The sequence below is a fragment of the Syngnathus leptorhynchus genome, chromosome 7 (assembly GCF_054491065.1).
Source record: "Syngnathus leptorhynchus isolate UIUO chromosome 7, UIUO_Slep, whole genome shotgun sequence".
NCBI classification, from domain to species: Eukaryota; Metazoa; Chordata; class Actinopteri; order Syngnathiformes; family Syngnathidae; genus Syngnathus; species Syngnathus leptorhynchus.
The window spans coordinates 477,296-489,773 of NC_141201.1; the positions used below are offsets into that span (position 1 = coordinate 477,296).

The 12,478-nt window shown below is 52.8% G+C and overlaps 3 protein-coding genes and 1 long non-coding RNA gene across 9 annotated transcripts; 2 read left to right on the forward strand and 2 right to left on the reverse strand.

Annotated features, from left to right (window-relative positions):
* The first annotated feature begins 15 nt into the window (after positions 1-15).
* slc25a15a (solute carrier family 25 member 15a) lies at positions 16-2,143 on the forward strand. The gene is made up of 6 exons (XM_085916747.1): positions 16-186; positions 684-933; positions 1,094-1,234; positions 1,311-1,483; positions 1,563-1,721; positions 1,780-2,143. The coding sequence occupies exons 1-6, from the start codon at positions 132-134 to the stop codon at positions 1,899-1,901; spliced, it is 900 nt and encodes a 299-aa protein (XP_085772873.1). The 5' UTR covers positions 16-131; the 3' UTR covers positions 1,902-2,143.
* LOC147053945 (uncharacterized) lies at positions 1,133-4,009 on the reverse strand. The gene is made up of 3 exons (XR_015066725.1): positions 3,850-4,009; positions 3,666-3,776; positions 1,133-3,529 (listed from the first exon to the last, which is right to left on the reverse strand). It is a non-coding gene; the product is annotated as an uncharacterized LOC147053945 (long non-coding RNA).
* LOC147053946 (stomatin-like) lies at positions 2,333-4,487 on the forward strand. The gene is made up of 7 exons (XM_085916748.1): positions 2,333-2,661; positions 2,830-2,933; positions 3,016-3,088; positions 3,163-3,245; positions 3,323-3,526; positions 3,593-3,727; positions 4,113-4,487. Exons 1-7 carry the CDS (start codon positions 2,583-2,585, stop codon positions 4,299-4,301), a joined length of 867 nt encoding a protein of 288 aa, XP_085772874.1. The 5' UTR covers positions 2,333-2,582; the 3' UTR covers positions 4,302-4,487.
* On the reverse strand, positions 4,477-12,476 carry mtus2b (microtubule associated tumor suppressor candidate 2b). Of its 6 annotated transcripts, XM_085916739.1 has the most exons (16): positions 12,326-12,476; positions 12,133-12,238; positions 11,927-11,950; positions 10,146-11,378; positions 9,908-10,052; positions 9,657-9,827; positions 8,633-8,746; positions 8,215-8,384; positions 6,884-6,950; positions 6,580-6,794; positions 6,382-6,487; positions 6,247-6,320; positions 6,079-6,177; positions 5,853-5,972; positions 5,629-5,729; positions 4,477-5,564 (listed from the first exon to the last, which is right to left on the reverse strand). In XM_085916739.1, exons 4-16 carry the CDS (start codon positions 11,280-11,282, stop codon positions 5,357-5,359), a joined length of 2,727 nt encoding a protein of 908 aa, XP_085772865.1. In that variant the 5' UTR covers positions 11,283-11,378; positions 11,927-11,950; positions 12,133-12,238; positions 12,326-12,476; the 3' UTR covers positions 4,477-5,356. The 6 variants fall into 6 exon arrangements, with proteins under 6 accessions (XP_085772865.1, XP_085772866.1, XP_085772864.1 ...); XM_085916740.1 differs by lacking the exon at positions 11,927-11,950; XM_085916738.1 differs by having other exon boundaries at positions 10,146-11,950.
* Between the last annotated feature and the right edge of the window lie 2 nt (positions 12,477-12,478).

The window sequence follows — 12,478 nt, forward strand, 5'->3', positions numbered from 1 at the left end:
AGGGAGGGAGAGCCTTGTATTTGTCGTATCTATCATCTTTCTGCAAGCTTTGTTTGCTTCTTAGATCGAAGGACAGACAGATACATTCGTTCTTTTTGTTGGGCCGGCCGCCGGCTTGCTGCTGATGCAACATGGCTCCACAGCCCATTCTCCAGGCCATCATTGACTTCACGGCAGGAGCAGCAGGCAAGTTGAAGTCCCCCAAAACATTTGCAACGCACGTTCCCGATGCGTGTTGTGGCGGGCGAGCGGTTCAACGCGTCGCATCGCGTTGCGTCGCGTCGGTTTCCCGCTCTGCGCGGCCCCTTTTTTGGCAAGGCTGAATGAAAACCAATAGAATTGTTCATTATGCTGAAGCGCCATTTGGAGAATAGCAGGCCAAAGTACTGTCATGCCGTGAGTCAGTCGATTGCGCAACGACTCCAAAGCGGCACACCTGTCATATTTCAGGGAATATGACGAGGGCGTGAGCCGTGGATCGCGTGAACAAAACAGCCTCACAGCAAATACCGCGCGCGGTGCGTCCTTCGTTCCATGCTTACGGACATGACCTCACCTTCATTTTTGGAAAGTATCTGAAAAGCACAAAGCAAAGAAAAATATGAAGCGACGGCTCAAAAGAAAAAAAAGTTGTTGGACGTCAATTGTTTAAAGGCTGTGACGATTTTGTGGCACGGCAACAGGCGGCACGGCTTGCGTTCTGAGCGGGCAGCCGCTGGACACCACCAAGGTGAAGATGCAGACCTTCCCCGGCATGTACCGAGGATTCACTCACTGCTTGGTGTCCACCTTCAGCCAAGAGGGAGTGCGCGGCCTCTACAAGGGCACCACCCCGGCACTGGTGGCCAACATCTGCGAGAACTCGGTGCTCTTTCTGAGCTACGGGTTCTGCCAGGAGGTGGTGCGCTCCTTGGCCGGCGTGGACCAGCTCAGGTGCCGCTTTGTGTTTGTCCCCCCCCCCCCCTTGACTTCTGCTCATGCTCTCTGTGTGCGCGCTTTGCTTTAACTGACTTGTTCATACCGCCTCTGGTCGGCCCATCCCAAAAGAAAAATCCTTGTCGTTGACTGGCGCTTCTTTCTTTCACCCGAGCAGTGACGTTCAGAAAGCATTCTCTGGCTCGCTGGCCTCCATCTTCTCGTCCGTGGTGCTTTGCCCCTCCGAGCTGGTCAAATGTCGCCTGCAGGCCATGCACGAGATGGAAGCCTCGGGCAGGATCGCCAGAGGACAGAAGAGGTCCGCGCGGCGGACGGCTGACATTTGGCTCAAAGTCCGGATTGTAAGCGTCCTGTCGGTTCTGTGACTCCGTCAGAGTTTGGACGGTGGTGAAGTCGGTGATGGAGACAAACGGTCCGCTGGGGTTCTACCAAGGGCTGACCTCCACCATGGTGAGGGAGTTCCCGGGCTACTTCTGCTTCTTCGGCGGCTACGAAGTCAGCCGCTCCGCTTTTGCACGCTACATGGGAACCGACAAGGAGGGCATCGGTAGGTCACGTCGGAACCCGGTGTGTCGTATTTGCTTCCGAGAGTTGTTTCCCACCTCGGGCGACGGAACCTTTTGCAGGCATTCTGCCGCTCATGTTCAGCGGCGGTTTTGGCGGCGCTTGTCTTTGGCTGTTGATCTATCCCATGGACTGCGTCAAGTCCAGGATCCAGGTGTACTCCTTAACCGGGAGGCAGAAGGGCTTCCTGAAGACCTTTACGGGGATCTTGCGCAACGAGGGTAAGATTCACAAGGCCTCCCTGGGCTTTCTGTCAATCAAGCGCCTTCTGTCTCACAGGCTTCAGGGCTCTTTACTCGGGCCTCACGCCCACCATGATACGCACCTTCCCGGCCAACGGCGCCCTCTTCCTGGCCTATGAGTTGACGCGGAAGTCCTTGATGGAGGCCGTGGGTGCCTGAGGCGGACCGCGACTTGAGTGGAGACCTTTTCCAGCAACAGAAGACGTTTTGTAATCCAGGGCAAAATACTGCAACACGATATTTGGGTGTCATAAAAATGGACTTTTCCAAAGCTAATACCACATTTAGCAATCTTCAGAAGCAAATAAGTGAGCGCTACCTCATTTTGACTGTGCAATAACTTGACTCTGATTTTTCAATTGTTGACAAGAAATGAAAATAGCAGTAAATCATCAAATCCATTGTGTTCAGTTGCTTTTCATTGTGAGAATTTGGTTCTTTTAAAAAAAGGTCTCTACGGGTGTGCACACTTTTGCAAAAACATTGCTGTTCAATCTTTCTTCCCCTCTGCATAGGAGACACTCATGCTGGAAATAATGTCATTTTTGTAGATATCGCACGGCGCGAGAATAGCTTCCATGGATGGGCTATTACGCCCGCGAGTCGTCTGGGAATTCATTCGGCCAGCGGATCGTGTCGGATAGGCTCACGTTACAAAAGCCAAGAGAGACACCGACGTCCGCGCCCCTGCCTCGGGTGTCGAGTTGCACGAGATCCTTTGATTATTCATGACTGAGCGGGTGAGGCAGTCACGGCGCAAAGACGTCGTAGCGGTCCCGTTGGCACTCGTCGCCTCCGCTCCCGCCTCTCAGAAACAACAAAAGCTACACCTGCTCTTTGATGATCTCCACGGCGTCAAGCACGGCCGACATGGTGACGCAAGGCAAACTGGAGATAAATTCCACGCACAATGTGGAAGGTGAGGACGATTTGATCTTTGTTCAACTCTCTCGCTATGTTTGGAAAACAGCGGTGTCGTTAGCGACGGTAGCTAAGCACTAGCCCCTTTCCGTGTCGACGCGGAAAGGGGCCTTTGTGTGGCAAGAGAAGCCAAGCCAGTGAGATGTGGTCTGGTGTCGGTCCGCAGATAAAACCTCCAGCAGGCTGGGCTGCTTCGGCTGGATTTTGGCGATCATATCGCTCCTCTTCATTGGGGCCACCTTCCCGCTCACAATATTTATGTGTGTCAAGGTACGCGCGTTTGGTGTTCCTCGGGGTCCGAACTAATTAAGCGAATTGCACCTCGAGCCATCCGACTCCTCTCGACACGCAGGTAGTGAAGGAGTACGAACGAGCCGTCATCTTCAGGCTGGGTCGGATCGTCGACAGGAAAGCCAAAGGGCCCGGTACGACTCATCCGTCAGGTCGCAGGATTCCCCGGCGTTCCGTCTGACCGTTTGGTCTTTGTTGTTACCTGCAGGGCTTTTCTTTGTTATACCCTGCACGGATAACTTTGTGAAAGTCGACCTGAGAACTGTGTCCTTTGACATCCCGCCTCAAGAGGTAACCAGGAGATACTCTGATCTTATGACATTGCCTCGGACTGCTTTCTTATTTGGCGGTCGCTCTCACCCGCTCAGATCCTGACGAAGGACTCGGTGACGGTGTGCGTGGACGGGGTGGTGTACTTCCGCATCCAGTGTCCCATCTCGTCGGTGGCCAACGTAACCAACGCGCACTCGTCCACGCGGCTGCTGGCTCAGACCACCCTCAGGAACGTGCTGGGCACCAAGAACCTGGCCGAGGTTCTGTCCGACAGGGAGGGCATCTCGCACAGCATGCAGGTGCTGTCGCAAAAAGAGTTTGAAAAGAGCCCGCCGCTCTTTTGTTGACGTGAACTCGCTGCTCAGGAATCCTTGGACGAAGCCACGGACACGTGGGGCATCAAAGTGGAACGAGTGGAGATTAAAGACGTCAAGTTACCTCAGCAGCTGCAGAGAGCCATGGCGGCCGAGGCGGAGGCCAGTCGGGAGGCCCGGGCCAAGGTCCGTCCGTCCGTCCGTCCTTCATTCTTTCTTTTCATTTCATTTGCAACTTGCCAATGAAAGCAACAGATTGTGATTTTTTTTTCTCAAACACAAAAAATACTCAATGAAGATAGACTTACGACTTACGCAGCCTGTTAGCTGCTCATCATAGTAAAAGTAGTGGAAAGACCCGTTTGAAATTGGCACTTTCTTTTCAATCAGACGAAGCTATGGCCAGAAGAAATCAATCGTCCCAGGTCAGACATGGTTGCTTGGCACAAATACGCCACCAGAGGACGCCAAAGCTATACTCATATACGTACCTACTGAGACGATGCAAGCGTTGCAGTTCATGACATCAAAATCCAAATGGCATATCATATCTGCGTGCGGTTTGTGTCAGATCATCGCCGCCGAGGGCGAGATGAAAGCGTCCCGCGCCCTGAAGGAGGCCTCGCTTGTCATCTCCGAGTCGCCGTCCGGCCTGCAGTTGCGCTACCTGCAGACGCTCAACAGCATCGCCGCTGAGAAAAACTCAACCATCGTCTTCCCGCTTCCCATCGACATGCTGCAGACCTTGATGAGGAAGTGAGCAACTTGAAATGAACGTTCAGCCCGTGCAAATTGCCTCTTAACATGGACACAAATGCAGCAAAGTTCACAAGCCGGTGATAGCACGTGATTGTATTTTTGTTTTGATATGATGCAGTGCAGTCTTTGATTTCATTTCCACTCAGCTTATCTCCTGTCAATAAAAAAATAGAAAATGTACTCAAAAGTTGATCCGTTCATTTATTTTGCTGTGGTGATTTAATGCTAGCGTACAAAGAGTGGCGACAACACACATATTGGCTAACACGTGCAATTTGGCTGGAAGACCAATGAAAGAAACAAAGACATGTGGCTACGTCACGTCTTTTAGCACAGAAATACAAATCACAAAAGCGCACGAGGACATGCTTCGAAGACAACAAATCTTGAGAAATGTAAACAAAGAACTCCAGAGTGGCATTTCTTTGCCTTTGAAAACATTCTACCAATCGGAATGGATCAAACTCTTAAACCTGTTTTCATAATATTTCAAATATTACTTATAGAAATCTGTGAACACAACATTTTTAGAGAAAAAAAAAAGTATGGCATTGAATGGCTTACCTGCATATTTACTCGATTTTAATTCCAAATCCGTTTTTCTCCTCACATAAGGACAAAATGTCCGACTTGGCCGTCTCAGTTTGATGCACTTGTGACCTTCATGCTGTTCCATTTGCTGTTCTATGGTTATCATCATCAGAAATTCCTTCGCTTACAAATACCCGCGTTCCCGTCAACGTGAGACGGATTCAACCGGTTCAATCCCTGCGGTCGGTCGGTCCAGCGAGGCACCCATCCCCTGGCCGTTTGTCGAAATAAAGTTCCTCAACTCACTTGAGTAGTTTCTTGGCACCAAGATGCCACCAGCTGCCCACTTCTCCATGTCCAAAGCCAAATTTGGTCCTCGCTGGTGGAAGAAAATGGACGGCCATCGTGCTAGATGACAGATGAAGGCCAACGTCAGTGTGTCTTTTGTCCAAGTGTGTCTTTTAAAAAAAAAAATAAAAATCCTCCTGAGTGTCGTTTGCACAAAGTGTCATCGGGTGGCAGCGGTCACTGGTGGTAGGAGTGCGGGCGGGCGGGCGTGCCGGGCAGGGAGGGCGGGCGGTGGACGGGCGAGCCGCTGGGCGACATGCGAGGGCTGAGCTCGCCCGTCTGCAGACGCCACAGCAGCTCCTCGTTGGTGCGGCTCAGCCGCTTCTTCTCCGTGCTCTCCTTCTCCACGTGCACCTGCAGGTTGGCGTTCTCTTCCGAAAGTTGCCTGCAGCGCACCTTCACGTTAGCGTGCGCGGCTAACCGTGAATTTCAGATTTTGTCGGGCCCACCTGGACACGGCGAGGTTCTTGTCGATGCGTTCCTTCAGGTCCTCGTTCTGCTGCTGCAACACCTGCACCCGCTCCTCCAGGTGAACGTTCTTTTCAGCCTGCTCAAAGACACAAGGCCAAAGCGTGCGTGTGCAACTTTCAATTCTTCAAATGTCTACGTGGACCTCCCACCCAATGAAGAATGAACCAATACAAACGGTTGAATCGGAAAATTCAAATCTTACTATTTGCTCCAGCTCGGTAATCTTCAAGTCCTGCTGATGGATTTGTTGGTTCTTCATCTCCAGCACCTCCTTCAGGCTCTTCAGGTCCTCCTCAATGTGTTTGTATGGCGCCAGAGCATCCTGCAAACAGGTCCGTTGTACTGGCAACAACTTTTTCTCTCCAGTTCCACTCCAAACCTGCGGGCGGCGGTAACGGGCACGACAAGACGACGGAGTCATTTCTCACCACGATCTGTTCGTCGGTGCTCTTGCGGAGGGCTTCCTCGAAGCGTTTGGCCCGGTCCCTGAGGCTCCTGTTCTGGAAGGTCAGCATGTCCACCTGATCCTGGATCAGCAAAGGGCCACATTCAGAAAGGGAGCTGACGGCGCCGTACTCGACGTCGGCGGTTCAAACCTGTAAGGAGAGTCTGATCTTCTCAAAGTCCTCCTCCAGAGACTTCCTCTGCTGCTCGTGGGCCATCTTCAGATCTGCCACGGCACACGCGTGATATATTTCGGTTATATTTGTCTCGCGTCGGGCGCGTCCTACTTTTTACGGTGCGGTCGTGCTCCTCTCGCAGAGTGGCCAGCGTGTCGTCGTGGGTCGCCTCCATTTCCACCAGGGAGGCCTGGTGGTTCTCGTTCATCTCCTCCATCTGGTGCGAGGGGAAAGTGTATTTTGGCACAAAGCCGGCCGGGCCGCTGGGCCGGGCCGCTGGGCCGGGCCGGTGGGCCGGCTCTCGCTCACCTGCTCCCGCTGCTGCAGGCTGAGGTCGTCCAGTTGGGCGCGCTGGATGGCCCTCAGGCGTCGGTTGTCGGCGGCGTGCTGCGCCTTCAGCCGCTCCTCCAGCGCTCCCAGCTGCAGCCGCTGCTCGTCCCGCAGGCCCCTGAGCTGGGCCTGGAAACGGCGCTCCAGCTCCTGCTTCTCCCGCTGCAGCTGCTCCCAGTGGGACACGCTGAAAGCTAGCGTGCGTCACGCCGCGATCACTCCAAATTGAAGAGAAGAGCGGAAGACGGCGAGGACGACGACCGGGCTCTGGTCCCTCACTCACCCACTTCATCCCTGATCCTGGCGAGCTCCTGGGACAGCTCTCCTTCCCTCACAGCTGCACTCTCGCTCTACAACACAGCACGAGCCATCGTTGCGTTCTGCTTTATTTCTCCGTGACAGAAAATGAAATCAAGAGCAGCTTATGACCTCATAGATAGATTGATCATCAAATTGCCTCGCTCGCTCGCTCGCCCTCCCCCCCCCCCGCCGGTCCCACCCTGCCAGCTCCATTTCCATCCTCCCCCGTCCGACCCTCTGAATGGCACCTTGAAAGAAGTCCATCCTTCAAATTACTCAAAGCTCAACTAAGTGCGACTCAACGTGGTTGACCTCCTGTTACTTTACGTTCAAATCCACATCTTTTTGAGGTGATCTGGATTTTTACATGTAAAACTTATTTTACTGACTGAAATAATTGGATTATTTTTTTTTTTTCTGGAGCAATATCTTTGTAACTCTTTGAATCTTCTGCTTATGTGGCAATCCCCACTGCTGTACATTGATTCCAATGCTAGAGCCACGCAATCAAAGAGCCACACAAAGCTTTGGTAACTTTCCAATCCACTTGACCCAACAGGAGCGTTAAGACTCATTAGCATAACTTCATTAAGAGCTAGCGAGCAGAGTAGCAATCCAGCAAACCGGACCGTCGAGAAAGACCAGTGAGGCTCTGACTCGGCGCATTCATTCCAATAAATCAGGAGAAAAGCACGCACGCACGCACGCACGCACATAATCCACACGTCCGTCAAGGGATTCAGCCACCACCTGCCGGCTTTACCGTGCCATCCAGACAAGGCGGCCGAGAACAGCGATGGCCCATACGCACTGGCGGACTGCAGCATCTCTCCCTCCCTCGATCCCTCCCTCCCTCCCTCCCTCCCTCGCTCCCTCCCTCCGCAGGCAGGAAGATACAGAATGAGGAGGCGGGGGAGGACAAGATTGGCTAAACCTCACCTCGTCTGCTAGCGTCTGGAACAAAGACTGGGTAAGGCCCGCTCAACAGGGCACGCCCAGTCCTTCTTTCCTTAACCGTTTAAACGCCCACCCGCCCGCCCACCAGTCAGGAGTGCACACACACACACACACACACACACACACACACACACACACACACACACACACACACACACACACACACACACACACACACACACACACACACACACACACACACACACACACACACACACACACACACACACACACACACAGCCACCCATTTGCATCGTGACATTTTCCAAAGTGCTTTCAACCACGTACTAGTGAAAAAACGATCAATGCTAATATACGCTAAGCGTAATCCTAATAAAAGAAGGGTGAAGCAGGTACCTTGTGACAGAAGTGCTGCGTGGTGATGGAGAAGACGCTCATGCACAGCGAGGCCTTCTTCAGCTGCGCCTGCAGGCTGTTTAGCTGGCGTGCTTGCTGCTGGCAGCGCTCCCGCAGCAGCTTGACCAGGGCCCGCTCCACTTCCTGCGATGAACCGCAGCGCCCGCCGCCTGCGCCGACAACGCAGCCAGGAGTGGCCCATTGGAGTCAGGATTTTGGGGGGAGGGGGGCTAACACGCATCATTACTGTAAGTGCCGACATGCGCCGGCCGGAGTCGGTTGCCGTGGCGACAGCAGGCGAGCTCTGCTAATGAAGTGCTCGCCAAGATGGACGGTGACGTAAAAAAGGGGCTACGAGGCTTTCACGGATCAATGCCTTCCTTTCCATGTTGCCGCAACGTGATCCGCAGGGACTCACCGGGGGATTGAGGCTTGGGCGAAACCACTGCAGATTTCTTCGGGGAGGACGCCTCTGACTCTTTGGGCGTCTCTCTTCTCCAGGCTGGCGTGCCGACAGAAAGATCACGAAGAACTTTGGGGGTCACACAATGGAAAATTCAAACAGGACTGCGGTGCTTAGAAAAAAAAACAACAACAGATCTTTAAACTGCTTTCCATTTGTTTGTCATGTGATAACATCTTGTGGAATTCCTCGGAACAAAGTTGTCGTTCCACCACCTCTGAGCGCAATCAACCACATTTGAATTGCTCCAAAAACAATTTAGTAGTTAGTGCAAACAATCGATCTTGTGACATTTATGTTTGTTTGTTTGTTTGTTTGTTTGTTTGTTTGGGAAACGTCATTAGCGACGTTTTTGAAAAGAAGAAATGTCATACGCTTGATTGAATGTCGTTGCATGTGAATTATTGGATCACATGTGTCATGTTGCATTTGCAAGCAAATGTTACTAACGCTGTGCTCCCCACAACCATCCAGCAGGGAGCGATCTTTCTTCGCTTTCTTTCTTTCTTTCTTTCTTTCTTTCTTTCTTTCTTTCTTTCTTTCTTTCTTTCTTTCTTTCTTTCTTTCTTTCTTTCTTTCTTTCTTTCTTTCTTTCTTTCTTTCTTTCTTTCTTTCTTTCTCCAAATTTTGCACTGGAGGAGCGTAACGTGCGGGTTCCATCCAGCTTGTTGTTGTTTTCGTAAGACATTATTGCAGTCCCAAATCATAATCCTTCTTTGTTCCGATGACAGTTGAAATTTGGCAGTGATTTGCCGCAGCCCAGAGGCATACTATCTATAGTTTTCGGGAGATTTGCAGGACAAACTTGTCGTTTGACCCACTTTTAATGGCGCGCCCATTCAAGTTGTGAACATTTGCCGCAAGCTCAGAACTTTGCTCGGAGCTAAAGGTCAAACTTGGATGTGTGCCATTTCCAAAAAGAATTGGGCTTGTGTTGGCTACCTGACACAAGTTTTCAGTTTTGGGGACATCAACTTACTCTGCAAAGTATTGCCGTCACCGGACATGGACGACGAGGTCCTCGTGACGCCCGCGCCGCTCACCCTGGCAGGAGGGAGGGCGGAGAACCCCGGAGGACGAAGACCCGACTGGCCGGATTTAAGCAAGAGCTTCCTGGGGGAGCTCTCTGGACCTGACCTCCTTTGTTCCCCTGAGGACACACACACACACGGCCAATACCATTCAAGTAGCAGCGGCCGAGCGACCGACGGAAGCGGCCAATCCTCTCACCCGAAGCTTCCCGGTGGCCGTGAGGTCCGAGCAGCGCCGATGACGACTTTTGACCTCGTGTTTTGGCCGTGGGTTGTCTGGTGACAGCGCCCAGCCCCAGCTGAGGCCTGCCACATCTGGGGGAGCGGTAGACGCTGACTCCGTCCTGAGAGGTGCGGTGAAGACACTTCAGTCAAGTTTGGAGCGAGATGCCGAGGCAGTCCAACTCAAGTCCTGAGTGAGTGAGTGAGTGTCTTACCTCCAGGGGCCATTTCCCAGGAATGTCCTCATGAGAACCAGCGCTGGCTCCAACTTTCATCCCAGACATGTCCTGCCTGTGCTTGTCAAGGATGGGGGAACCTTGCTTGGGATCCGCATGAGCTGGCACGGAGCGCTTCGGATGCAGGTGCGCGCTGGCTTCAGGTGGCGTGTCAATTCCCTGCGCTTTTCCCAGCGGATTTTTGCGTACGCAGGTGATAATTTTGGGACGGGTGTTTTTGGGCTTTGGTGGGGAACCGGAGCTCCTGGCGTCATTCTGCAGAGGAGCCACGCTTTTGGGTATGCCGCTCGCCAGAGCGGTATTGGGCGCCCAGCTGTTCTGGCCCTTGGCCGGAGAGGCGGGCGCTTGCTTCCTGGGCGACGCCGGAGCGAGCGGGCGACTGCAGCTTCCCCACGGCTTCCTCCTCTCCAGGCTGGAGGAACGGGAGATGTTCTCCAAGGAGCTCTTGGCGCAATTCTTTGTGTAATTTTCAAAGGACAACTGCTTCTTGAAGGTGCGCTCAAAGGAGAGCTGCTTTTTGAAGCTCCTCTCAAAGGAGTTCTGTTTTTTCAAGGAGTTATCAAAAGAGCCTTGGGTCCTGACCACTTTAGGCGGTGGCGGCGGCGGCGCTTTGCTTTTGCCAGGGCTCCCGTCCGCTTTTGTGCTTTTATCGGTCGCGGCGTTTCGGACGGGGGACGCCTTCACGGCTTTGTTCTTCTGGTTGTTGTTCCCGTTCCGCTCGTGGGTGAGCTCCTTGGTGGAGTTCAAGTTGAGATCCACCCAGGACTCAGCCACCTTCTCGCCCTGGTTGTCGACGTCACCGTCGGTCGCCGGCTCCGCCGCCGTTTTGCTAGCGGAAGGCGGCTGATCCTTGGCGCGCTCCCTCAGCCCGACAAAGTCTTCTCCGTCCTCCACCAGGTAGGCCTCCAGCTCCTGACACTCCAGCATCTCAAACTCTGCCAAGTCGGGGTCGTCGCACTGGGCGTCGGTTCCCCGGATGAGCGCTTTGTCCCGTTGGGAGACGGCGTGGCTTCCGCCGAACCTGTCGCCATCCGTCCCGATGTCGTTGGCGTTCCCGTCGGCCGGCGCGTCCTCCGCCACGTTGTCGTTCCGCAAGGGCCCGGCTCTCTCGCACATTTCAGACTCGGATGTTTGTCCACCAACCTCTCGGAAAGGCAAGTTTACTCGCCTGTGGCTCCGGTCGGTTGAAGGACCATCGCGGCAGCTCAGAACCTGCAAAAAAGATGGAGAGTTAATTGTGTGGGCTGGTGCTGCTGTACCTAATGAAGTGTGGCATCAAATGTCAATTTGTGATTTTTGTACCCAAGAGTGAGGCTTGAAATGATTTCCATGCGTGATGTTCTCCTTTTCATGGGACACCTACGCACATTCGAAACACTGGATTGCGTTTATTACGCTCCATGTCTCGGAGGGAGAAGATAACAACCCCGATGCGCCGCCGGCCGCCTTCACAGCGCCTCGGAGACGCGGGAAATTTATGTGCTCATCTCCATGCCTCCGCCGAACACACTTCCACCTCCGCTGCCCCTCCCCCTCCTTATTGTTGTGCAGGTCATCTCGCCCGCCACCTGCCTACACCAGAGGTCCTCTTCCCGCAACCTGAGAGCTTCGAATCGCAATAAAACGGCTCACTCCAAAAACGTTTGACTTTACGGATGATTTAGAGGCTTGACGTGAGCCAGTCTGGAAGCCTCATGAAATATTGAGGATAAAAATGGAGGGAGGAATCACTTTGGCTTTTGATGCTCCACTCAACCCACCTTCTTGTCTGCCACGCAGCAGGTCTGAGGCAAAAGATGCAGATTACGAACAGGATCGTCAATTATTTTGCAAATGACGAGTAAAAAAAACACTTTGCAGGCTATTTTCCAATTTGGACGCAATCCTGAAAAATAAAGAGTGAGACGAGCCACCTTTGCAGAAGCAACATGCACAAGCCCGACACCATCCTCACGTGCAAGCTCACCTCAAATCTTCATTCCAGCAAAAATCACCAAGGTCAACATGAAGAAAAGTCAAAGAAGAAGTTTCCATCCGTTGATGATAATCGTGATGAGATGAGGACGCGCAGTCTGCAGCATCCAGCGGGAAAAAAAAGAAAAGAAATAAATAACAGGCGGGGATGAAGAGGAGGAAGAGGAGGGGGATGCAACGCCCACCTGCGCGCGTCCGCCCTCTGGTGGTCATATGTGGAACTTCAGCAATCACTACCTGCACACAAGGGAAGAACTCATCATACTCATGCTATTTGGTGTGATCATTTATTTTTAAAAACTTTAACATTAAGCGTAGCTGTGCACTGTTGTCAATCA

Bases quoted from the DNA above. Each gene is read 5' to 3' on its own strand.
- slc25a15a (XM_085916747.1), top strand. From the start codon at position 132: ATGGCTCCACAGCCCATTCTCCAGGCCATCATTGACTTCACGGCAGGA. The intron at 187-683 runs GCAAGTTGAAGT...GCACGGCAACAG, and splicing joins CTTCACGGCAGGAGCAGCAG to GCGGCACGGCTTGCGTTCTG. The intron at 1,235-1,310 runs GTCCGCGCGGCG...TGACTCCGTCAG, and splicing joins ATCGCCAGAGGACAGAAGAG to AGTTTGGACGGTGGTGAAGT.
- LOC147053946 (XM_085916748.1), top strand. From the start codon at position 2,583: ATGATCTCCACGGCGTCAAGCACGGCCGACATGGTGACGCAAGGCAAA. The intron at 2,662-2,829 runs GTGAGGACGATT...GTCGGTCCGCAG, and splicing joins TTCCACGCACAATGTGGAAG to ATAAAACCTCCAGCAGGCTG. The intron at 3,246-3,322 runs GTAACCAGGAGA...TCACCCGCTCAG, and splicing joins TTGACATCCCGCCTCAAGAG to ATCCTGACGAAGGACTCGGT.
- mtus2b (XM_085916740.1), bottom strand. From the start codon at position 11,282: ATGTGCGAGAGAGCCGGGCCCTTGCGGAACGACAACGTGGCGGAGGAC. The intron at 6,795-6,883 runs GTGAGTGAGGGA...GACGCACGCTAG, and splicing joins CAGGATCAGGGATGAAGTGG to CTTTCAGCGTGTCCCACTGG. The intron at 6,488-6,579 runs GTGAGCGAGAGC...CCCTCGCACCAG, and splicing joins GCCTGCAGCAGCGGGAGCAG to ATGGAGGAGATGAACGAGAA.